The following is a 22,949-nucleotide window of genomic DNA, read 5'->3' as shown; positions in this document are numbered from 1 at the left end:
ATAAATCCCTCCTCCGCGGATTTCTCCACATCACCGATCTGCTACGAATCCGCCTAACTTGGAGAAGAAGCACTGAGTCGCGCAATGGGCATGTTAGCCTCATGAAGGTCGGTTTTCATCCCAATGGCGGACAATCAGCCCTCTCCCGATTACTCCCGCCCTCAGTTTCCTGCTCATAATGAGCCGCGGGTGTGGGTTATCACGGCCGGGGATTCCCCCATCGGCATCTCTGTGACGCGCCAGATTTTAATGCATGGCGACTATGCCCTGGTTGGACTGGCGCATTCGAACCTGGATCGCGATGAATGTCGTCGCGATATGTTCGATGCTTTTCTCGCAGAAATCGAAAGCAATGAGGGATGGGGGAAGCGATTCAAGGCGCTGCCTCTAGACATAAGGTGTGATTTGGATCTTGAACCCTCTCGACCATATGACATAGGCTTATAATCACCTTACAGAATGGTCGGCGAGTGCCAGGCCATAGTGGCGCAAGCAGTCGCTTCCTTTGGCAGAGTAGACGTTCTTCTATGCTGTACCAGCCAAGGTTAGCCTTCAGCAGCCTCCAAACCCACATCTTGCACATCGCTAAATGGCATCATAGCCCTCATCGGAACAGTGGAAGAGCTCTCGGCCTCACAGCAGACACTGAATCTCGTCCGAGACCAGTTTGAGAGCAACTACTTCGGACCACTCAACATCATAAAAGCAGCGCTGCCGCACATGCGAAGGCAAAAGGCAGGGCACATCACGATCCTCTCCGGCATCAGTAAGCACAACTCCTACCTCCCACATACATCCATACAGGATCTAACCAAACGAACAGCCGCTCACATAGGTACACCCGGACTGGGGATGTACTGCGCAGCCGGATGGGCTCTCGAAGGCTTCTGCGACGTAAGCCTCACCACATGCAATCCTCCATGCCAACCTTATCGCTAACCAATCCATCCACCAGAGTCTCGCATACGAGATCGCCCCATTCAACATAAAACTCACCATATTCCAATGCAGCATCGAGATCGGCATTCTCACAAACCTAGTGACCAGCGTTCCACCTATAGGACCCGTATACTCATCCGCAGCTAACCAGGCACCACTATTCCGCGGGATCATGAACCGACTCGTCTCACGTCTATCAAGCAACACGCAATCATCCGCAGAGTCAGCTAATGGATCGAACCAAGGGAACTCTATTGAAGACGGCCCATTCTCGGCCTCGGAGGTCATATCGACGTATCCCCCGCTCAGTTCGGCGCATATGGAGGTGCTGGTGAGTGAAACTGTCTATGCTATCACAGCTATCGCCGGCCACGAGAATCCCCCGTCACGACATATCGTGGGACAGGAGGGTGTGGCGAGTGTAAAGGAGAAGCTTAAGACGGTTAGTGAAGAGCTGGAGGACTTTATTCAGGCGAGCTTTGCTGTGGATTATGCTGCTGATGAGGCTGGTCGGTCGTCTAAGGACGAAGGTATGATTATGGGTATGGGTGCTGGTCATGAGGGATTTTAGTGGTAACGCATGATATATATGTATCTTGATGTGGTGTGGATAATTGATAGGTAATATTATGAATGAGGAGTCCGCTCATGTCTATCGTAGTGGTATCATGAGGGACATGTACTAACTATGTTGGCGACACCGCCATGATCTGAAGGAATGCACAAACCGGGAGAAAGTAAAGCATGGTAGTATGTTGGGCGCGTACATAGAAGGACCAGCCATTCTATTTACTTCCCAGCACGTTGGAACCAAGCCTGTCTCATCTCCCATAAGCTACCCATATCCTGATTATTCCGATACGCACGGAACTCTTTCCAAGCATTCCCGTTAGGAATGTCAGTAATACGACCGTCGACTTCTATAATCTTCGAGGCAAGTGAAGTAAGCCCCTGAATATTTTCGATCAATATCTCGTCCATATTGGCGTCGGGAGCGTCCGCAGGAGGTGTCTTCTGCGTCTCTCCTGTCGAATCCTGAGGGGCTTCGGGCACTGATACGGACGGTTTGTCTGATACTTCGCCCGCACTGTCCGGCTTCTCACTTGTTGCTGTGGAGATTTCTGCAACCTCTGCGGACGAAACGGCCTCTGCCGTTGTTGAAGGGCTGGCGGTTTCTGCTGCCGCTTCGATCTGATTTTCAGGTACCTCGCTAGATGATGCCGTTTGGTTATCGGCTTCTGGGGGTTGCGAACGCTGTCGTTTACAATCACCGTGTTCATCTTCACATTTGCGCTTCTTCGGGGAGACCGGCTGTGTCGGTTCGCTAGAATTCAATTGGACGTTAGAGCCGGTTTCAGTAGCAACGCTATCTTGCTGCTGGTCATTGGCTTCGGGAGGCTGCGAACGCTGTCGTTTGCAGTCCCCGTGTTCATCTTCACATTTGCGCTTCTTGGGAGAGACAGGCTCTGTCGTGGCGCTTGTGTTTAGTTGGACGTTAGAGTCGGTTTGAACAGCATCACTATCTTGCTGCCGATCACCAGCTTCCACATCGGCTTTTGTGCCATCTGCATGGCTTCGATTCTGCTTGCTCGAGCTCGAGACAACTGGAAGAAATACACGCTGTCCAGGAGGAATGACGAAGCTCAACCGCGCACCCTTAATGCCCACAATCTAGCGAGTTGTTAGCAAGTCTGACAAATTCGAAAAGTGATAAAGTCCCCCCATACCCTAGCTTCCTTCTCTACCAGAACTCTGTCGGCACCTTTGGAAAAGCATCGCGAGTACTTCCAGACATCACCCTCGCGAACAACATTATGGTCAATCAGCGTCTTCAACTTCACCTGGGAGCTTTGTCCTGCCAACAGTGTCTTATCCATCTTCTGTTTCTGTCCCCAAAACTCTTCGAACTCTTCCTCCTTGAACCTGTCAAACGCACCCGCGGCCCTCTCCTCCATGGCCAGTTCCGCCTGGCGCAACCATTCCGGATCATGAAACCCATTCTGGAGCTCCACTTGGAATTGTCGAATACCTTCGCGCCAGTTATTCGAGTAGCGTAGGAATTCCTGCGGAGGAGGGGGGATCTTCGCATCGGCATCATCCGTTGGCGGGTCAGGATGTACACTATCCGGGAGAAGTTTTATGATCTCTTGCTTTTCGCTCTCTTCGAGACAGTTCCAAGCTTTGGGGCTGGAAAGTAGGCCCTGTTCATTGTTGGTGATTAGCATGCCATTCCCGACATTGCGCCAGCACTATCGATAGTGCCATATCTAGTGATTCCAACATACCACTAAATCCGCATCAACCAACGGTGACTTCGTACTGGTCATCACCTTCTCCTCCTCCCATGGATCCTTCGCGGCTCTTCTAGGATTCCGCTTCGGTCTAGCATTGGTAGTAGTAGTAGATGGTGGCATCGCGGAGCTCGATTCGCCGGCATTACTCTGTTCAGCCGCATTCACAGAGCGAGAGGAGCGGCTTCTGAAACATTCTTAAGGTCAGCGCTCTTTCACTAAATCAGTGACGGCCTTCCTCAGCGGTCATTATATGAGACCTGTTCCACACACAAGAGGGAAAGAGGAGAACGCAAGCATTAGTTGGTTTATTCGTACCTTGTTGTTGGCTGCTGCTTCGCTGCTGAACTGCCGCAGTCGACCGCCTTGCGAGGGCGGGCCATTGTTCCGCGGGCCTGGATTGGAGATCTGGACAATACCCCGAAGTCACCAACTTACCACTGCGTCCACGGAAGGAGTGCTTAATTCGGTGATAAGACGGTAAATAAGTATCGCCACGATGGTTAGGTCAACACAGATTGCCAGAATTGATGGTAAGATGCTCTCCGGTGCTTGTTCAGGGGGAGGAAGAGTGAGGGGGGTAGCCAAGTGTGCCGTTTGCTGATGTTACGAGACAGGCTTGATGCTGGCGGCATCCGTGGATGATGAGCAGGTTAGTTTGGTTCAGGGCGCATTCACTGCACCATTGTTGCTTGATAGCTGACAATAGGGAATCTTGGTGTTCTTCTCTAGGCTGAAGTGGAGCTCTCTGAGATCAAGTCTCAGGCTAAGATGATCTTTCGCCGATTGAATCGCAATTCGGCGCCGCAAGCCAGTATTGAATCCGGTCAATTTAATCTACAGTATGTTTTGGTGTTTGAATCTTGTACGACGCAATACTACTCGGTGCGAGTTGGCTGACCACCGGAGTTAGCTATCTTATCAAGGATGATATCTGCTTCCTTTGCATATGCGATCACTCCTATCCGCGCAAGCTTGCGTTCACCTATCTGGCCGATCTCGCAACCGAGTTCACTACCACATATTCCCCGACACAATATCAATCGCCGACTCTGCGCCCATACGCCTTTGTGGAATTCGACACCTTCATTCAGCGCACCAAGAAGCTCTACCAGGATAGTCGCGCGTCGCAAAATCTCGACCGTCTGAACGATGAGCTCCGGGACGTGACAAAGGTGATGACCAAGAACATCGAGGACCTTCTATACAGAGGCGATAGTTTGGAGAGAATGGGTGAATTGTCGGGCCGTCTACGAGAAGACAGCAAGAAGTACAGAAAGGCCGCGGTACGGATCAATTGGGAGTTGTTGGTCAAGCAGGTAGGTTCTAAGTCTTGAGGCAACGGCAGACTTGTCGCTAACTTGTCGCAGTATGGTCCAGTCGCGGGTGTTGGGTTTATCTTTCTTTTCCTCATTTGGTGGCGCTTCTTTTAATTGCGGGCAAAACGGCTCCGAACTCGATACCCGCTAATATGATTGTATGCATAGATAATGTCTCTGGTGGTTGCAGGACACCATCCCCCTAAGCCCAGGACTTGAATCAGCTCGAACAAATATCTGGCAGAGCTGTTGGACTGTATATCTTAAGTCATCGCATAGTTGTAAGAGCTTGAACAGCGAATCCGTATCCTTTTATCGCACATGGCCCGTGTTGCAAATGACGTTTCCATAAGGAGAATCCGCAGACGGTCGAATGGTGCCTGGTGGCGTGTATGAGGGGCCTGGGTGACGAATAAATGGAGGCCAGTAAACCTAGATTTCATCTTCCTCTTCGTCAAAATCGTCCTCTTCACCCATGTCGTATAAGATGCGTCCTCCTTCACCAGGACCGTCGCCCTGCTGGGCATCGAAGTACGGCAGCACCACACCCTCCCGATCCCGTCTCTGTCGTTCGGTAAGGCGCAGTTCAAATGTTGATTCGGGTTCTTCTTCGCCTGCACCAGCGTCTGGCTCCTGTGGCGGGCGGTACAAGGGATGGTCGTCCAGCAACGTCACAATCTCCTTCAGGTATTGGGGAGGGTAACGAGAAGCGGGAGGAAGGAAGTACCATTCCAGAACGCCACGACCACTCTTTCTGCGGTGCTCCAGCTCAAGTACGATCCCCTCTGATGAGTCGTGGCCACTCGGTTTGTCTAGTCGGCCAAGGAGCACGCCATCTTGCTCTTCTTCAAGACCAAATACAGGCGCGGCCAAACTCCGGTCGCGTGCCGCTTTCTGCGCGAGAATATGCGAGAATGAATGGAGTGTGATGATTGTAGTTGCAAGGTACGTCAGCATCGAGAGGGGCGAAGGTGCGTAAGGCGAAAGAGCAGGTGGGCTGGGAACATCCTGATGGAAGTTTACCACGAGCGACACGTCCACCTTGGGAGCCGTGGGATTCGACGGGATCAGGAAGGAGCTGAGGAACTGTGATATATGGAACTGAGGGTCATTCTTTTTCGAGTGTAGAAGCGGGTTAATGGCGTCGATGAGAATGAGTCTCCCTTTGATATGTTAGCCGCTTCACGATACAAGCTCAGTGGAAGAAGCTCGGAATAGGCATACTTCGAGAAGGGCTGTTCGATGAGACGTTCTGGTAAGCAGCGCCGACTGCTCTTAGGATTTCCACAGGACTCTTCCGGCGAGCGGAGATGAATGCATCGACACCGTCTGGGGCTTTCAATGTTTCAAAGGCAAGGAGGGTAACATGGGTCCTAGAAAGCTGTTGCGACAGTTAGCCACATGGGCAAGGATGACAAAACAGGCCAATTGTTCAATGGCATGGAGGCCAATTATAAAAGCCTCTGTAACCGACTATCCACTGTACAAACAACTTTCACAATGCCTTAAGGGCAAATAGATTGCCTACCTTTGCACGTCGAATGTATTCTTTGGTCAGTGGGGTCGCGGGCTGCTCTAGTGAGTCCAAGACCAAAGTAAGCGGTGATGCAGTGTCCCTCAGGCTAAGAAGCTTTGAGATCAAGAGCAAATTATGGGTCTGTCTGTGAGAAGTGCTTGCGGGCGCCATAGTTGGAAGTTAGGTAAGGGCGACATGCAGCGGAAGATCGGGAATGGGAAAATTGAAGAAAATCGGAATCGGTTCGGCACAAAAGATTGCGGGGTCCATGAATCAATCGAGCTATGGAGGGGCGCCCAGGATTTCCAATGAGCGATCTCGCTGGCGTTTAAGCTCAGGGCTGTCGGCCCACCCGCATGATGTACATACTACAGCAGATAAATTATTCGGAGAATTTAGAGCGTTTGATGTCAAAAGATTTACAAGGAGATCAATTTATACTCCAATAAAATATAGTATGTTTCTACCAGAATGAATTCCAAATCTGATCTTCTCATTGTTTAGGAGAATTATGACCTGCTATTGAGATTAGGTAAACACATACCAATTTACCGCAGATATCGCATAAATCACAGGTGATATAATGTACTAAAAGTTCCCTCTTTGCCATAACCATAGGTGTCACTATAGACACTCTTACTGACTCATTGAATAGTATTATGATGATTCTTTCTTTAGTCATTGAGTTAATAGGGTCTATATGAACTTGCGGAGACCAGGCTACTGTGACGTAGTGTACTATCGATAGTACTACTAGCTGAGGTTAAAGCCCAAGACTCAGTAACTAGTAGTATCACTAGTCACACTCACCGTACTAGTAAATACTATATTAGTGCTGCGGATACTACTACTATTACTTGTAGTGTTGTCGGAATAAAGCTCTACGAGGCTTTCCCACTGTCTCAAACTAAGAATATACTTCACCGGATCACCAAGTTGGCCAGAGCGGCCACATGCTAATAATTGAAACCTGTCTCAGCTATCAGAATTACTTTCAAGTGAGAAATTACCCCCAAAATAGTATAAAGTCAGTTCAAGCTGTCATGTGAGACTTCCAAGGTGAGAGTTGTATCAACGAACCACTGGACCTACCTGGGAATTTGGTTATCGCATATCTCCGGCAACGATAAGCTGGCCGCATCAGTTCCCGGAACAACTTGGTTGTGTGTCTCAATCTCGCGCTTACTCCCCTCTTGTGAGTGAAACTCGCCAATCTATAGAATATCATAGCAACAAAATACTACAAACACTTTATCCATTTCTTTATTTATCTAGCGAATGGCCTGGGTCGCAGATCGGCGGTGGTTCAAGGCCATCGGACTAGCCGCGCAGTAGGTCGAAACCGGCTACCGTAATAATCTTCACGCCTTCAATCTCGGGACCTGACTTGCGGAGCACTTTTTCTCATTCTCAGTCAAGACTACAACCACTGCGTGGCGCGCTTATCTCTATCAATTGACATTGAAAATCAGGGAAGAAAGGGTAATGGACTGATTACTTTGGATATCTTTTTACCTGCCGCCACATCCCCTATCCCCCTTCCCTTTGAACCGCTCCTGCGGAATCACACGTGCACGAAGAAAACAACACTCCATCAGCACAACAAATCCCACAGATACCGGCCTCAAGATGACGGAACCACCAGCGAAACGTGCTCGCCGTGTCGATAGCTCAGCCATGTGGGACCAAGACGACCGGAGGACACGTTCACCCGAAGTAGAACCAGATTATACCAGAAGCCCTCGCCGGGAGCATATTGCGAAAGATGATGGACGACGCGATGGGCCTCGCGATGACCGGAGATATCGTTCTCGTTCCAGAGATAGGAGGGACAGGAGGCGAGAAAGAAGCCGGTCCAGGGATCGCCGTGACCGCGACCGCAGAGACAGAGACAGAGATGGACGGGGAATGAGGGACAGAGAAAGAAGTGTCAGTCGGGATAGGCACTATGATAGACGCGGTATGCCAAGATTTAAGATTAAAACCAAATCCCTCTGAACTACAGATGCTAACAACGCTTGAAGGCTACCCTTCGAAAGGAGACAGGTTCAGGTCGCGATCACCTATTCCGAACGGCAACAGGGACCGGTCGCGGACGCCGCCACCTCGCGGACCCCGGAATGACCGCAGGAACGATCGCAGAGATCATAGAGGGCAGACAAACGGTGCTACGGATGCGAAGTCGGGTGTGAACCGGCACAAAGATGAGATGGATGTGGACAGTGACGGTGCTGTGGGAGAAGACGATGTCGAGGCAATGATGCGCCGCAGCATGGGATTCACGAAATTCAGGAGCACGAAGAACACCAAGGTTCCCGGGAACGACATCTATGGCGTCCGCAAGGAGAAGAAGACGGAGTACAGACAGTACATGAATCGTGTCGGAGGATTCAACAGACCTCTCAGTCCCTCGAGGTGACCAAAAGCTTCTGTCTTCTGGCTACCTTCACGATATCATCGGCCGTCGCTTGCTCATTTTCTTAATTTTGCACTTTCCATTTATTCCACATCTCTAAATGTTTCTTTGTTGGGGCGATATCAATTTTCATGCATGGCTGGAGTCAAGATCTATGGAGGGCTTTTTCTTTTGTTGTCGCTCAACTGTTTTTTTCAAGCAAATAAGATACCTTTTAAAGCCTGTCTATATCCTTGCATTGGTTCTTAGTAGGTCGAATCAAGGCAGATGTAATATATCAGGATCCTCGGCACATGACCTCTGTGACGTATAGGCCCCTCTTTAAAAGACTTGCTTCCGACACCAATTCGACTCCCCGTCATTACTTTGAATTTCTCGCCATCTCGCCATCGTGGCTTCTCTGAGGGCTTTAGCATCAAGGATTGCGCCATACCACAAGATGTCAGCCTCCGGCGAACGTCGTGATATTGTGATCGTTGGTACGTGTGCGCCGCATGCGCATCCATCTACTTATCTCTATCTACCCCGCACAGCCCGGAATATGCGTGCTAATGGCTTTTCCCTTAAGGTGGTGGTATCATCGGATGCTGCTCAGCTTATTATTTGACCAGACATCCTTCTTTTGACCCTTCACGGCATTCGGTGACTCTCATTGAAGCATCCGACATCGCAGGAGGGGCGTCGGGCAAAGCAGGAGGCCTTCTGGCATTGTGGGCTTACCCGAGCAACATCGTCCCACTGAGTTACAAGTTGCATGCGGACTTGGCTAAGGAGCACAATGGCAAGGAGCGATGGGGTTATCGAGAAGTCAATTGCGGACAGCTCATGGCGAAGGGCCGTCCTCTCAGCGACAAGAAAGACGCCAGCGCAGGAGCAAGTGGGAGCTCGGTGTCTCTACAGAAGCGGAGCGCCGATGCCATGGGAAAATTGAAAGCTGCAAAGTTTCCCAAAGATCTAGATTGGTTTGAGCCTGAGGCTGTGAGAAGCTACACAAGCATGAGTGATCCCGGAGAGACTGCCCAGGTTCATCCTTATCTCTTCACGACTTCTATCGCTAAGCTTGCCGAAGAAAAGGGTGCAAAGATAATACTGGGCTCCGTTACCGGCATCGACTATTCCGGAGATGCGGTCCAGTCAGTATCGTATACTGACAAGAAGACGGGTGAATCGCACAGCATCTCAGCAACAGACATTGTTGTTGCTGCCGGTCCCTGGACGAGGTCGGTCTTGCCAGAAGCCCCTATCACGGCGACTCGCGCACACAGTGTTGTTATCCGGCCAGTTGAGCCAGTTAGCGCATACACTCTTTTCACCAGCATTGACCTCCCGGCCAATTTCGATCCGACGAAGCCTTCTCGACCTGATGAGGCCTCGCCGGAGATTTATGCTCGCCCAGACAATACAGTTTACGCATGTGGTGAAGGCGATCACGTCGTTCCGCTTCCGAAAACCAGCGCAGATGTGGAAGTAGATCAAGTGCGATGCCAGGATATCATCAACCAGGTCGGCAGCATCTCTGATCGACTCCGTGATGGCGAAGTCTTAGCCCGGCAGGCTTGTTATTTGCCTAATGTGGCTGCTGCACGCGGGGGTCCATTGATTGGTCATACTGGCACCAAGGGGCTATACCTTGCTGCTGGCCATACTTGCTGGGGCATACAAAACGCCCCGGGTACTGGCAAGCTGATCAGCGAATTCGTCTTCGATGGTGCAGCTAAAAGTGCGAAGATCGGTTCACTGGATCCAAGGAATTTCCTGTAGAATAGAAGCCTGTAGATAGTATTCTGCACGTCAAATGCATAAATTGCAGGTAGAATTATAGTTCTCTCTAGCAGGAGCTTATTGCAGGCTGCAGGACCCATTGTCGGGGGGTGGAGCTTGGGCCACGTAATTTGCGGAGCGGAGGCCGGCCGCTCCAGCAGATGCCAGATAGTAACAACGAACGCGCATTTCCCATGAACTGAACCGCATCGGTGTCAATTTGCCCCCTCCATGATTATCCTCAGTCTCTGAGGTTTGAATTTAGCTCTGGATGCTTTCGATATAGAAAATGCATCTTTCTAAGATATCCGCATTCTTAACGCCGGTACTCAATGCCGCTGCGGTGCTTTCTAGTCAAGCTCCGGCCGATGATCTCTCCGTTCTAAGCAGCGAGGTAGCGAGAGCCAACAACCAGTCTTTACTATGGGGCCCGTATAAACCGAACCTCTACTTTGGGGTTCGCCCTCGCATCCCGAACAGTCTGTTTGCAGGATTGATGTGGGCAAAGGTGGACAATTATGCCACGGCGCAACAGAGTATGTGTCCGGAACAAGCAAACCGGTCTCTTCCTTCTAACAATTGCATCCGCCCAACTGTGAACTGACCTTTTTCAAAAGACTTTAGACATACCTGCGAGCAGAATGAAGGCATGGCTGGCTATGGCTGGGATGAGTACGACATTCGGAAGGGTGGCCGCCAGACAATCCATGATGCCGGAAACTCCATTGATCTGACGATCGATTTCGTGAAGGTCCCCGGTGGACAGCATGGAGGCAGCTGGGCTGCTCGTGTGAAGGGTGCTCCCCGCGAAGATGCTGATCCCGATCAGCCCACAACCGTTCTTTTCTATGCAGGCTTGGAGGGACTTGGCAACCTGGGCGTTGAGGGCCAACCTGAGGATCCTTACGGCTTTGCGGGTGATATTAAGTTTGGTGGTTTTACTACGGATCTCGGCGATTTCTCGATTGATGTTACTTCTGGCCCTGAGAGCAACGAGTACCCGGAGCACGGTCACCCAACCTATGACGAGAAGCCCTTGGACCGTACCTTGGTGTCGAGTTTGACCATGCACCCGGAGCAGCTCTGGCAGACTAAAGGTTCGGCTCCCATTGCTGGATATTGCATTACATGCACTCTGGGTAATGACTGCTAACTCTATGCGCAGTTATCATGTTCACTCAGATGAAGAAGGAGGTCGACGAAATGGTCGAGAAGTATGGATCGGAGAACCCTCCTCCTCCCTACCAGCTCTTCACCATCAAGAATGAGCCCGGGGATGGTAACATGCATCTGGTGCAGAAGGTCTTTAAGGGCTCTTTCGAGGTACTTGGTGCAAGATCATCCCGCTTGTAGATTGTTACTCACTGTTGCTAGTTCGATATTCTTTTCTCTTCTGCATCTTCCCCGCAGCCTATGACTTGTGAGACATTTTGCCCTCGACCTGGATGTTTATCCTGTACTAACGAGTCTGTTCAACAGCCGAGCTTCTCACTGAGCAGATCTCAAGCGCCTCTCTTGAGTTCTCTGAACGGTTTGAAAGCATCCACCCCCCGCAAGCGCCATTCGATACTGCGGAATACACCGAATTCTCCAAGTCCATGCTCTCGAACCTTGTCGGTGGCATTGGATTCTTCCACGGAACAGACATCGTTGATCGTTCCGCTGCACCGGAGTATGACGAGGAGAATGAGGGATTCTGGGAAGAAACTGCAGAGGCCAGGGGTCGGGCACAGCCTATCCTTGAAGGCCCGAAGGATCTCTTCACTTGCGTTCCCTCCCGCCCATTCTTCCCTAGAGGTTTCCTCTGGGATGAAGGTTTCCACCTGATTCCAGTTATCGACTGGGATACAGACCTTGCGTAAGTCTCCGAGATCCAGGCATCACACAGCATTACTTGCAAATCCACTAACTTCAACAAGGCTTGAGATCGTCAAGAGCTGGCTTAACCTGATGGATGAAGATGGTTGGATTGCCAGAGAGCAGATTCTCGGATCCGAGGCTCGCAGCAAGGTTCCTCCCGAGTTCACGATCCAATACCCTCATTATGCCAACCCTCCGACTCTTTTCATCATTCTGGAAGCTTTCATCGATAAGCTGGATGCGAAGAAGAACGCTTCGATGCAGACATACGCTGATTCCGGAGCCTCTGACAACCTCCGCTCTATTCTTGTCGACCAACCCGAGTTGGGTGAAGCCTTTATCCGTTCAATCTACCCGTTGCTCAAGAAGCACTACTACTGGTACAGAAGCACCCAGAAGGGCGATATCAAGTCCTACGACCGTGAGGCATACTCTACTAGGGAAGCCTACCGCTGGCGAGGACGCTCGGTCCAGCATATCCTGACTTCTGGATTGGATGATTATCCTCGGCCTCAACCTCCCCACCCTGGTGAGCTCCACGTCGATCTTATGAGCTGGATGGGCATGATGACTCGTGCTCTTCGTCGTATTGCGGTGACCATTGGGGAGACGGAGGACGCTGAGGTGTTCAAGACCTACGAGACCGCCATCGAGAGAAACATCGATGATCTTCACTGGGATGATGACGCTCGTACTTACTGCGATGCGACTATCGATGAATATGAGGAGCATGTCCACGTTTGCCACAAGGGTTATATCTCTATCTTCCCCTTCCTCACTGGCATGCTGGGCCCGGATAGCCCCCGCTTGAAGGCCATTTTGGACCTGATTGGTGACCCGGAGGAGCTCTGGAGCGACTATGGTATTCGCAGCTTGAGCAAGAAGGACCAGTTCTACGGCACTGCTGAGAACTACTGGAGAAGCCCCATCTGGGTTAACATTAACTACTTGGTGCTTAAGAACCTCTACGTAAGTAGTTATCTACTCCAGACACGACCATCGCAATAATGCTAACCTTATCATTCTAGGATATTGCCATCGTTTCCGGCCCTCACAAGGAACAGGCTCGTGAGCTGTATTCCAACTTGCGCAAGAATCTAGTTGAGAATGTCTTCCAGGAGTGGAAGAAGACCGGATTTGCCTGGGAGCAATATAACCCCGAGACCGGAAACGGACAGCGGACCCAGCACTTCACCGGCTGGACCAGTATGGTGGTGAAGATGATGTCCATGCCCGATCTGCCCGCCAGCGCGCAGAAGGGCCATGATGAGCTGTAAGTCCAGATAAGCGAAGTATGTATGGTATAGTTTAGATATCCTGGAGTATCATCAAAGTCTGTACAATGTTAAATCCCAAACGCCGAGAATACCATGCAAATCGAGGAATGGCGACCCTGATTTCAGCGTCGTCGATGGTGGTCGGGAGAATCCCTTTCTCTCGGGTGAGCACGATGACGATCCTCTCGCGGTCTCCTATGGTCGTCACGTCTCCGGTCTCTACTCCTTGACCGTGATCGCGAGCGTCTTCTTCTGTGCTCGCGATCACGATCGCGCGACCTACTTCTAGATCTGTGGCGATGACTGCGATGACGTCGCTCGCGCTCCTCACCATGCCTGCGATGCCTGCGCTCTCGTTCCCTGTCCCTGTCCCTATCTCTGTCGCCTGGGCGGTCTCGCTTTCGATCCCTCCCCGGGCTTCGACTACGGCCGCTGCGTCGGGACGAACCATACCCAAGGCCCTTCCCTTCTTCCCCATCGCGGTCTTCTGTAGCCTCCTCCTTTATTGTCCTTTGTCCATCCTTGTCCCCAAGAGGCACCAAGTTGGCATTGTCTGACGCCTTCGGCGGTATCGGGAGACCTAGCGCTCGCGCCATCGCTTCTTCCTCAGCTTCTTTGACGCGCTGTTTCTCCTCACGTTCCCTTCTGGCCTGATCTTCGTCGTCACCGTCTCCCTTTGCGTACCACATTAGATCCTTTCCCTGCTGCCAACGTCCGACAGGAGCCATGACCGAGTGGCCGAGATAGTTCTCGCGGTGCGCGGAATCTTTGACATCGGACCATTTGAAATCGCCGCGGCCGCCGCTGGGGGTGACAGTTAGTTTAGGATATTATCTCATAATGAGGGTGGGTAGAATTGAGGGGAACTAACCGGCTGCCCTCTTTCCTAACACCTGCGACGAGATCCATTTTGAGGGTTAGCCCAATAGGAAGTAGTGTTTTGATCAAACACGTTGGAAAGAATCCCCAGGATGAATCGGGGAAGTGAAGCTGAAGCTACCGGAGAACCACCGGTGGCACGTGCGCTGTTTGGTGCCTAAGGCAGCCAGGACGGGCTGAAGGTGACCTCATTATCAGCCGGACTGTTTTGAGGCACAATCCGATTTGTGATGGTCATCTACCCGGAGGTGAGTTCCTCTACTCTTGTGGTATGTGTCTTGGCCAGACTCACCAGTCCCGCCGCAGCTTCGGACAGCAAACCCGGCCATCGTTCGACTCCATGTGATGTCACCGAGCTTGTTATTCACTCCAGAACTGCCCCTCGACGCCTGTGTATGTCGGTAGTCATCTTGCCGCCTTCAACTTCCCCCGATCCGTACACCTCAAACGTGAGTGGTCGATCGTCGGAACTATACTTCGGCACACTTTGTCCTTGTATCCAGCCCATCATATCCTCCCCGTAAGCGACTGCGGGCTGCCGACATGGCGTTCGGTAGCGATGCTGGTAAGCTGCCAAAAGCGCGGCCTCGAGATGGTCTACAGCTTCGGCCTTTGAATATCGAGAAAGGGTCCAAAAGAGTATGTTGCTACCCCTCTTCCACCGTCATGAAAGCTACTCCCAATGCGCAACTCGACCTACAAGCCTGCTGACCCTCCCGCCAAGTACTGTTCGTATGTTTTCTGCTGCCATGATCCGAACCGCTGTCTGTTGGCGATGCTGAACGAAACTGCAGCGCAGATGATACCTTCCCTCCTCAGACCGCCACTTGGAGGAACAACTTGGTATTATTGCTGCCTTCCTTGTGCTGCGTGATTGTCATGTGCTAATCTTACTGAAGATGGCGCTTTCTCAGCGTCGAAACTTGTTGTTCGTCGCCTGTAGTCACCAAATCTATGTCTGGGAGCCATCAGGGTCGTTTCAGACGCTGGGAAACAAACCCGAAATGATAATAACTCCAGTAATGAAAGTGCCTCATGCTAGCGGCTATATTGCACCAGCTTCGCCACATGCAATCAACAATCTCCTTGTGGATGATTTAGGTCGAGACGAGGTCCTATTACTTGTCACTGATTCCGGCAACGTCTGCGGTTACCGGGTCGAGGCCATCTTCTCTGCCTTGAAGCGAGCGGCAGAGAATAAGGAAGAGCGTCCCCTCGATGGATCCCAGGTGGATCCGTTCTTTGTGGAATTTGTTCAAGCTAGTGCCTGGGGCCTGGCTATCCATAAATTCGCCCGCCTCATTGCAGTGAGCGCGAACACGGGTCTCATAACCGTTTTTGCCTTTGCACTCGTGAATCCCACTTCGGAAAGCAGTAGCTCGAGCTATCACCCAGACGAAGATGATGATATGATCGATTACGGTCAGACCTGGCTGGAGGTCAGGACTAAGGACCAGTTCAATCAGCTGCGGCATCTGATGCCAGCCAGACACCGCACACGAAATGTCAAGCTGACTTATACCGGCCATTACGCTAATATCCCTTGTGTTGATTTCTTGAACTGCGATCTCGACCCTAACGGCAATTGGATGGTCAGCACAGATATCGACAATAGGCTGCTTGTATGGCGGGTATGGGATAGTCTTGGTCCATTCAACGTTAATCACTTCAATGATGTCTCTTTCAAGTTCTTCCCAGAGACCCTACGTTCTGAGTACAGCTCCATCCCCAGCTTGAGCACTAGGACTCAGACCACTGACAAGGTAATAGTGAGCGTGGCTGGTCTGTAATTGCCCTCGACCCGCGGACCTTCCATCGTGTTAAGTCTACTGAAGAAGCTTGCGGTGGCCCACCCATTCGCCGGGCAAAGAACGGCCGGACCGTTTATGACCTGACGAGAGCAAACAGTCGGATACCGAACGCTTCGCAGATATACAACTTCTTCCCACCCGCAGTGAAGATCGAGTCAGAGGAACCTGTTTTGCCCGACATATTTGGAGCCGACTGTTGCATCAGCAGACGAAACGGCGCCTCCCAGGCTGCTTTTGCTGACGGCACTTCAGCGGCACTTCGTCGGTATCCAAGCGATGGCGCGTCTGCAGAATTTCTCGATGCCAACGGCTTGTCCACGGCCACGGGAAATATTCGTCCCTCTGATTTTGCCGACACATTCAGCCACCGAGCCGTCAACGGGTCTGTATATGGCGACAACTTGAGCCGCGACGGCTCCGATGTGGATGTTGGGGCGCATAATGCAGCAGGTAATGGGCATTTCCAGTCACCAAATCGCACAGTTCAGAGAGTTGACGCTCTTCATATAGGCCCGGGTCCCTTGACCACACCGGAGTTCCTTCAATTCGCACTTCTCGAGGCTCTTGGCGGCGAAGCTCCCGGCACCGAATTCTATGAGGACGAAATAGATTATTACCTGGCTGGAGGCACTTACAGTTCCGATCATGAGCTGGATAATGCCGACAACAGTAGTTCCTCCTACAATAGCGATACATCAGCAGTGGGATCTATCCCATACCCACTACTCGACGGTGAGTTGGTATACTCTCAGCTCTACCCCCGTAGACATTGTCATGTTGATAGCATGTTTGATACGAATTCAGCAGGCTCCCGATTTCCCATCCTACACTTCTCACAAACAGACATCCGTTTGATACCCCATCCATTCGCAAACTACGCCACAGCCGTCTGCGGCGACCCTCTACGACAACCTTTTACCCACCCCGTCGTCTCCATCCGAGCCTGCGATCGCTTCAACATGGTCAAGTATGTCCCAGAACATGGCATCGTGATCGCCGCATCCCAAAAAGGCCGCGCAGCCGTCATAGCCCTCACGGAATCCGAAACCACCGGCATATCATTCCGAGTCGACTGGATCGTACCACTCGAGAGCCAAGAAAAATACGGCGACCGTCCTCTCATCCCCATCTTAGGAATGTGCGTCAGTCCCATCCAAGGTTTCGAGTTTCCACCAGACGTGCCCTACATCCCCCGCGACGTCAAGCCCGACGACCTCGCCTTCCAGTTCAAGTACCTAAGTCACGACGAACACAACTCCTCCCTATCAAGCAGCGTCATGCTACAACAGAATTCCTTCAACGAAGAAATCAACAACTCCGAAGTCGATCCCAATGAAACTGCCGCTGCCGATGACGACAGCTCCCAACCACCCCCGCTCAGCTTACCTGAATGCCACGCCCGTGCAAGCAGTGCCTACCAACCCGAAGAAAGTTGGCGCGGCTGGAACCCATCGCGCCATTACCGGCTCATGCTCATGTACGCAGATCACACCATCATGAGCTACGAGTTCTGGTATAAGTGGAACACTACAGAAAGTGGTCCAAATGGGCAGGATCTCGACGAGGAAGATGATATTCTCCTTGTATAGGCTCTGTTCTGGCCCTTATATGCAACCAATTCTGATATTAAAATTCAAAATGGTATGATGAAAAGTATTAAGGCGTGAGCGTGAGCGTGTGAATCATCGATCGTTTCACTCCTCACTTTCGCATTCATGAAAAACAGGGGCGTTATTTGGAGCGCGTTGATGTTGTTGTTATTCGTGTCACTGAAACTGTTTAGCACAGCGCTATGTGTGTTCATGGATCTTCTTCGAAGTAGGAAGGTCCAGGGGGTGCTGGGGTCCTCTATCTAAGACTGGGTTACGTTACTCGATGGTAGCTTTTTTTTTCCTCTTTGTTATTTAGTTTCTTATATTTCGGGATCTGAGGCCCCTCACCATTTTCTTTTCTGTTTCCGTGGTCTCAATGGACACATCTTTTGACTCCGATGTGTGTGTATCTATGTGGTTTGTACGGATGTATGGCTTACTTTACCCTATGGTGTAATGAAGATGTAATGTTCTGATTGGGAAGAATGTGACAAAGTAGAGGATTTAATGGAAATTGCTTTGTTTTTTGAAACATAGAACATATCGTGATATACATGCCAACGAAGAGCAACACGGCTTTGAATTGAACTTTGGATGTTGAAATGCAATATGATGCAAAACACAGAAAAAGGATGTCCAATACCAATGAACATTTTCGCTAATGCAGGATGCATGCATAGTCATAGTCGTCAAGGTCATAGTTAGATAAATGGCAGCTTCGCAAAACGTACATGAGTCGTGATACGGTATATCCATGAAAAGGAAGTATAGATACCAGAAAGAGGTTTAGACGTGGGGAGGGGGTTCCGTTATAGTTAAATCCGTGGAAATGATGGGGGCGTTGCTAGAAATCATCATCTAGCTCGTCACTGTCCCATTCGTCTTCCCGGTCATTCAAGACCAGGTCCAGAAACCTCTGGAGTCCCGGGCGTCTGACTTGGGGAGGCTCGCCATCTGGACCACGGCGAACCTCGGCCATTGCTCGTGCTTGAGCTTGTCTTTCGGCGGCGGCTGCTCGGCCTGCGGCGTCGAGATCGTTGGCGTTGTTTCCACGATGGCGATTGCCCCCGGCTGCGCCGTTGTTGACTCTTGGAGGGACAGGAGCAGGGGGTGGAGGTCGTCTGCCGAGCTCCCAAGCTACGAGGTCTTCGTCGTCGCTGCCATCGTCGAAATCGAGCAGTTCGTCGGGAACACGATGCAAGGCTGCGGCTCCATCGGGGTTGATGCCGTCGCCACCTTCCAGATCCCACAGCCGGTTGAAGCATCCACTGTTGATGTCGTTGAAATGGCGGTAGGGGTTGTCTTCGCAGAGCCAGCTAGAGCAGAGATAGCAGAAGTGGGTGTCACATTTGAAGCATTTCATATGGTTGCAACCCATTTGCTTCTGGCATGGAGCATCGCATGTCGGACATGCCGAGGTGTACATACGCAGATACTCCTCCGTTGCTTTCTCCTCGGCGGAGAGCTCTGCCTCGCGGCGAGGAAAGCACCGTACCAGTTCGCCGTGCCAGCCCTTCTTGCAAACACAACAGAAGGCATAGTTGCAATCTTCGCAGATGGCCACACGCTCGGACATTGGTGGCAGCTGAGCTTCCTCCCCTAGGGGGTCGAACACGGGTCCCTCTTCATCTTCATCATCGGAGGCGTCGAGGTCGTCTGTCATTGGATCCACGGGCTTGGGGTGCCTCTTGGATCGCGCAGCTCCTTGACACCACTGCCGTGGGCAATACACAGTCGACTTGTCGGCCTCGAGCTTCTTCTTCCGTTTCAAGAAAACATAACGCTGCACTGTCTCTTGTTCCAATGGGATCTGAAGGAGCTCGCTGGGGCTCAGGGTTCGATCTTGCTTTTTGCGTTTCTTCGGGCGGGCATCGGTGGAAGAGGCACTGTTTGGTTCTTTACCACAGCCAGGAGCCAAGCACTTGACACCTTCGACATCGCCTTCCGTTATACAAGTGTTGTAAAAGTCTTGAAGGCATGGCACGCAAAAGACATGCCCACAAAGCACGAGTCGGTGGCAAATCGTGCCCTTCTTGGGTTCGAGACAGACTCCACATTCAAAGGTCTCCTCTTCGAACCTTTCCCGTTCGGCTTTGTTGTTGAAGTCCAGCAATGCGATCTTTAACTCACGGGGAAGTTGAACTTCGCCACCGGATATGTCGCCAACCCCAAAAGCCGACTCCCCCAGTTGCTGAAGATGGTCAATATATGTATATACCACGAGATCCTTGCCACATTCCTCCCAAAGACGTTTTCCGTCATCCAAAAGACCCAGTAATATGGAAGGTGGCAACCACGGAGGGCTTGTTTCGAGCCTGAAGATGGGCGCTTCTTCGGTAGGGTAACCTTGGGGGAGCTCGATTTCGAGGCAGAGGGGTGGGAGATGTGAGAGTGTATGAATATCGCGATTGAGGCTAGCGGAATTATGGTCACCTGTCTTGAAAGAAAAGCCGGGATCGTTGGCATCAACGGAGGTGGGGGGAGTTAGGACGGCGGGGAACTCTGTCTCAGATTGTTGCTGGAAGCAGACACGCAGGGGAGCAGACGGCTTAACCGGTAAAGTGAGGGATGCTTTGAATGGCGAGGACGGATCTAACTTGATCTCTGGGTAGATGGCGGCAATGGATGATAACTCCACCGAGCGCTCATCTTCTGGAAACGAGTCCAGCTCTGTCATGGTGAAACAATCCGCCGCAGTGTAAGGAATGAATCAATAGCCTCGAAATCCTCCCAGCTGATCGACGCAAATTGTCGGATGTGTTGGGTGGCAAGGAAGGCCTGACGGCGAAGCGAGGCCGAAACGGTATGGCCGCAGTATACCCCGGGTAGTGTCACTGTTCCGATCTTTCTATAATATTCATTCCCCTGGGAGGCAATCGAAGTGAAAAAAAGGTTAAAAGCGGTGAGGGAGAAGGTGGTTAAAGAGCAAAGAATTAAGAATAACTAGTCCATGGATCAGCATCTAGCCAGAGGGGATAGTTTTATCAATCAGGAAGTCCGGTGGCGGAGATCCGGAGGGAGATGCACCTTTCAGGTACGGCCGATGGTTGCGGACCAGGCAATAGTCATGGAGGCAGTGGAGCCGATAGACGAACACAGGAGAAGGAAAGGGTCGGGCGAGACTGAAGGAGACAAGAAGCAGCAGTGTCTATTCTAGTAGTGGTTTGTAGTACAGATATACAGGAGGTGAGGCAATGAGAACGAGGCTTTGGGGGGAAGTGCGTCATGATTTGATGACCCGAGATAGAGATAAGAGGGGATTAACAGCAGCAGCAGTAGTTAAACAGGAGGGAAGAAGGTAGTTGCAAGAACTAAAGAGCTGGCTGGGACCGAACAGGAGAAGAAGGAAAGGACATGGTTGTGTGTGTGTGTGTGTGTGTGTGGGAAAAAAAGATGGGATGGGCATCAGGCACGGGATTTGCTGCCCAGTTTGGTCATCATTTTCAAAAACTGAATGATGGAAATTCAATGGAAATGGAATGAAACAAAATGAAATGTTCTCGATTGTTCGTTATTTTTTGGGTGACTCGACAGCCTTCCCAGCCTGAGGCCAACCCCCGATCTTCCCCTCCCCCTCATTCCTCTCGCCGCTTTTAGTTCTGCCCTTTTTCATAGGCGGTGTCGGTACTGCTACTCAAAAGCGGCGATGCCACCATCCGCAGGACGCGTGACCTTTCTCTCCTGGGAAAGATGATGATATCGCCTAGACTGGTCACAATCAGACATTCGCCATCCTGATTTAGAAAATTATCGGCCCGATCAACAAGCAGGGTCATTTAAGATCTCAACATCCATCTATCTCGGATAGGTCTCTCAACCGTTATGTCTGTGTATCGGTCTTGATCCGGTTTCTGATTCGGTTTAGCTCGTTCTGCCAGTTGGTATTGTAATTCTGGGTAGCGTCTTGAACTTGTCTACCCGCCGTCTGCAAGCTCCCAACAAGGCTATATAGAGGAATACAACACTCAATCATTATCTCGGTCTGACTTTCGAGTCACACAAAATGGCTGATATACCATTGGCGTCCTTGTCTTTGACTCACGTCCACTACGTAAGTTCTCCTTTGATAATGCTCCCTAATAGCCAGAGTAGGCCGATTCTCAACGCCTGACCATCGCTAACCAAACCCACCAAATGGCAATAGGACCCCAGTGATCCAATTTCTTTTCTTTCTGCCTGGCTTGCCTTGGTGCCACAAGCGCTATGCGTGAGCTATGCTACCCTGATCGTTGCTTCAAGGGAAGCTGAGGTGGTCTTGATGTTTGCGGGTCAGATGGGTTGCGAGGCACTGAATTTCGTGCTCAAGCGGATTGTTAAAGAGGAAAGACCAAAACGTAGGTAGTCCTGTACAGAGATCTTTGCATTCTGATACCGAACGGATGGAACTAACGACGTTTTAAAGAAATGTTGGGTAAAGGCTATGGCATGCCGTCTTCTCATGCCCAGTTCATGGCCTATCTCGCCGTCTATGCATCACTCTTCCTCATTTACCGACACAGCCCGAGCTTATCGCAGTCAGGAGCGGCTCTTCACTTCTGGATGCGAGTGTTGATCTCCTTGGTATTATGTCTCGGTGCCGGTGCAGTAGCCGTTAGCCGCATTTACCTGAACTACCACACCCCCAGGCAGGTCCTGGCTGGATGTGGCGCAGGTGTGATTTGTGCATTCGCTTGGTTCTTCATTACCGGGCTTCTTCGATCGCAAGGATGGATTGATTGGGCCTTGAATCTCGAGATCTTTCGATTCTTTCGTGTGAGAGATTTGGTGGTGAACGAAGATCTCGCCGAGGCCGGATGGCAACGCTGGGAGGCTAAGCGGAAGTTGAAGCGGAAAGGGCCCAGTGGTCAGACATCATCTAAAAACGAATAGTGCGATTCGAAGATGTCAATGCGGCGGATTTGAAGAGCAATCCCATATACGTGCCAATCTCAGCGATACCCATAGATCTCACCGTCCTTGATACTTAAATGCATACAAGGCCTGCAAAGTGAAAGTCTCTCGGTTTGGTTCGATCCTACCCAGGGTTACAGATAATACAATTACAAATCTCTGTCCTACTATTATAGGCTTCATCTATATATCAGCGTGTTAGCAGGGTGGTCGTACAACATACTAATACTAGTTTATTAAAGTTGAGGGATTTACAGTAATAGTAACTCTTGGATATGACTATGATGATACCAATTCGAATATGATGCAGATACGCAGATTATATATTACCGGAAGACGGGGACTAAGCACTACTACAAAGTAATTAGTACTAGTGCTCGGGAGTGATTGTGGCCTTG

The 22,949-nt window shown here is 51.0% G+C and overlaps 11 protein-coding genes across 11 annotated transcripts; 7 read left to right on the top strand and 4 right to left on the bottom strand.

Annotated features, from left to right (window-relative positions):
- Positions 1–31: 31 nt before the first annotated feature.
- Positions 32–1,577, top strand: BO79DRAFT_283919 (short chain dehydrogenase/reductase family protein). The gene is made up of 5 exons (XM_025688195.1): positions 32–398; positions 459–544; positions 602–766; positions 824–894; positions 956–1,577. The coding sequence occupies exons 1-5, from the start codon at positions 124–126 to the stop codon at positions 1,508–1,510; spliced, it is 1,152 nt and encodes a 383-aa protein (XP_025545509.1). The 5' UTR covers positions 32–123; the 3' UTR covers positions 1,511–1,577.
- An 83-nt stretch (positions 1,578–1,660) lies between these two features.
- Positions 1,661–3,613, bottom strand: BO79DRAFT_185432 (uncharacterized protein; the record flags this gene model as incomplete). The annotated part of the gene is made up of 4 exons (XM_025680397.1): positions 1,661–2,610; positions 2,667–3,140; positions 3,225–3,417; positions 3,549–3,613. The coding sequence occupies 4 exons, from the start codon at positions 3,611–3,613 to the stop codon at positions 1,729–1,731; spliced, it is 1,614 nt and encodes a 537-aa protein (XP_025545508.1). The 3' UTR covers positions 1,661–1,728.
- Positions 3,614–3,659: 46 nt separating this feature from the next.
- BO79DRAFT_206313 (SNAP receptor SEC22) lies at positions 3,660–4,756 on the top strand. Its single transcript, XM_025681949.1, has 5 exons — positions 3,660–3,763; positions 3,848–3,882; positions 3,963–4,072; positions 4,144–4,549; positions 4,601–4,756. Exons 1-5 carry the CDS (start codon positions 3,730–3,732, stop codon positions 4,661–4,663), a joined length of 648 nt encoding a protein of 215 aa, XP_025545507.1. The 5' UTR covers positions 3,660–3,729; the 3' UTR covers positions 4,664–4,756.
- A 225-nt stretch (positions 4,757–4,981) lies between these two features.
- On the bottom strand, positions 4,982–6,236 carry BO79DRAFT_249872 (Elongator subunit IKI1; the record flags this gene model as incomplete). Its single annotated transcript, XM_025685787.1, has 3 exons — positions 4,982–5,712; positions 5,774–5,930; positions 6,078–6,236. 3 exons carry the CDS (start codon positions 6,234–6,236, stop codon positions 4,982–4,984), a joined length of 1,047 nt encoding a protein of 348 aa, XP_025545506.1.
- A 1,258-nt stretch (positions 6,237–7,494) lies between these two features.
- BO79DRAFT_283915 (SNUT3/LISCH7 family protein) lies at positions 7,495–8,641 on the top strand. Its single transcript, XM_025688194.1, has 2 exons — positions 7,495–8,025; positions 8,090–8,641. The coding sequence occupies exons 1-2, from the start codon at positions 7,695–7,697 to the stop codon at positions 8,482–8,484; spliced, it is 726 nt and encodes a 241-aa protein (XP_025545505.1). The 5' UTR covers positions 7,495–7,694; the 3' UTR covers positions 8,485–8,641.
- Positions 8,642–8,848: 207 nt separating this feature from the next.
- BO79DRAFT_283914 (FAD-dependent oxidoreductase) lies at positions 8,849–10,254 on the top strand. Its single transcript, XM_025688193.1, has 2 exons — positions 8,849–8,960; positions 9,050–10,254. The coding sequence occupies exons 1-2, from the start codon at positions 8,921–8,923 to the stop codon at positions 10,240–10,242; spliced, it is 1,233 nt and encodes a 410-aa protein (XP_025545504.1). The 5' UTR covers positions 8,849–8,920; the 3' UTR covers positions 10,243–10,254.
- A 215-nt stretch (positions 10,255–10,469) lies between these two features.
- Positions 10,470–13,432, top strand: cwh41 (mannosyl-oligosaccharide glucosidase). The gene is made up of 7 exons (XM_025679149.1): positions 10,470–10,778; positions 10,860–11,339; positions 11,408–11,565; positions 11,617–11,662; positions 11,722–12,100; positions 12,162–13,071; positions 13,131–13,432. Exons 1-7 carry the CDS (start codon positions 10,532–10,534, stop codon positions 13,377–13,379), a joined length of 2,469 nt encoding a protein of 822 aa, XP_025545503.1. The 5' UTR covers positions 10,470–10,531; the 3' UTR covers positions 13,380–13,432.
- Positions 13,411–14,322, bottom strand: BO79DRAFT_185414 (MMtag domain-containing protein; the record flags this gene model as incomplete). The annotated part of the gene is made up of 3 exons (XM_025680396.1): positions 14,251–14,322; positions 13,833–14,183; positions 13,411–13,777 (listed from the first exon to the last, which is right to left on the bottom strand). Exons 1-3 carry the CDS (start codon positions 14,286–14,288, stop codon positions 13,411–13,413), a joined length of 756 nt encoding a protein of 251 aa, XP_025545502.1. The 5' UTR covers positions 14,289–14,322.
- A 184-nt stretch (positions 14,323–14,506) lies between these two features.
- Positions 14,507–18,106, top strand: BO79DRAFT_163653 (uncharacterized protein). Its single transcript, XM_025679148.1, has 7 exons — positions 14,507–14,897; positions 14,983–14,990; positions 15,053–15,101; positions 15,158–15,972; positions 16,029–16,519; positions 16,580–16,801; positions 16,877–18,106. The coding sequence occupies exons 1-7, from the start codon at positions 14,802–14,804 to the stop codon at positions 17,656–17,658; spliced, it is 2,463 nt and encodes an 820-aa protein (XP_025545501.1). The 5' UTR covers positions 14,507–14,801; the 3' UTR covers positions 17,659–18,106.
- Positions 18,107–18,420: 314 nt separating this feature from the next.
- BO79DRAFT_4573 (RBR-type E3 ubiquitin transferase) lies at positions 18,421–20,569 on the bottom strand. The gene has a single exon (XM_025689275.1). The coding sequence runs from the start codon at positions 20,336–20,338 to the stop codon at positions 18,506–18,508; it is 1,833 nt and encodes a 610-aa protein (XP_025545500.1). The 5' UTR covers positions 20,339–20,569; the 3' UTR covers positions 18,421–18,505.
- An 826-nt stretch (positions 20,570–21,395) lies between these two features.
- On the top strand, positions 21,396–22,642 carry BO79DRAFT_163648 (phosphatase PAP2 family protein). Its single transcript, XM_025679147.1, has 3 exons — positions 21,396–21,712; positions 21,806–21,995; positions 22,064–22,642. The coding sequence occupies exons 1-3, from the start codon at positions 21,665–21,667 to the stop codon at positions 22,528–22,530; spliced, it is 705 nt and encodes a 234-aa protein (XP_025545499.1). The 5' UTR covers positions 21,396–21,664; the 3' UTR covers positions 22,531–22,642.
- Positions 22,643–22,949: the final 307 nt, after the last annotated feature.

This window comes from Aspergillus costaricaensis, assembly GCF_003184835.1.
Source record: "Aspergillus costaricaensis CBS 115574 unplaced genomic scaffold BO79scaffold_1, whole genome shotgun sequence".
Lineage (NCBI taxonomy): Eukaryota > Fungi > Ascomycota > Eurotiomycetes > Eurotiales > Aspergillaceae > Aspergillus > Aspergillus costaricensis.
This window is presented reverse-complemented; position numbering and strand designations above follow the sequence as displayed.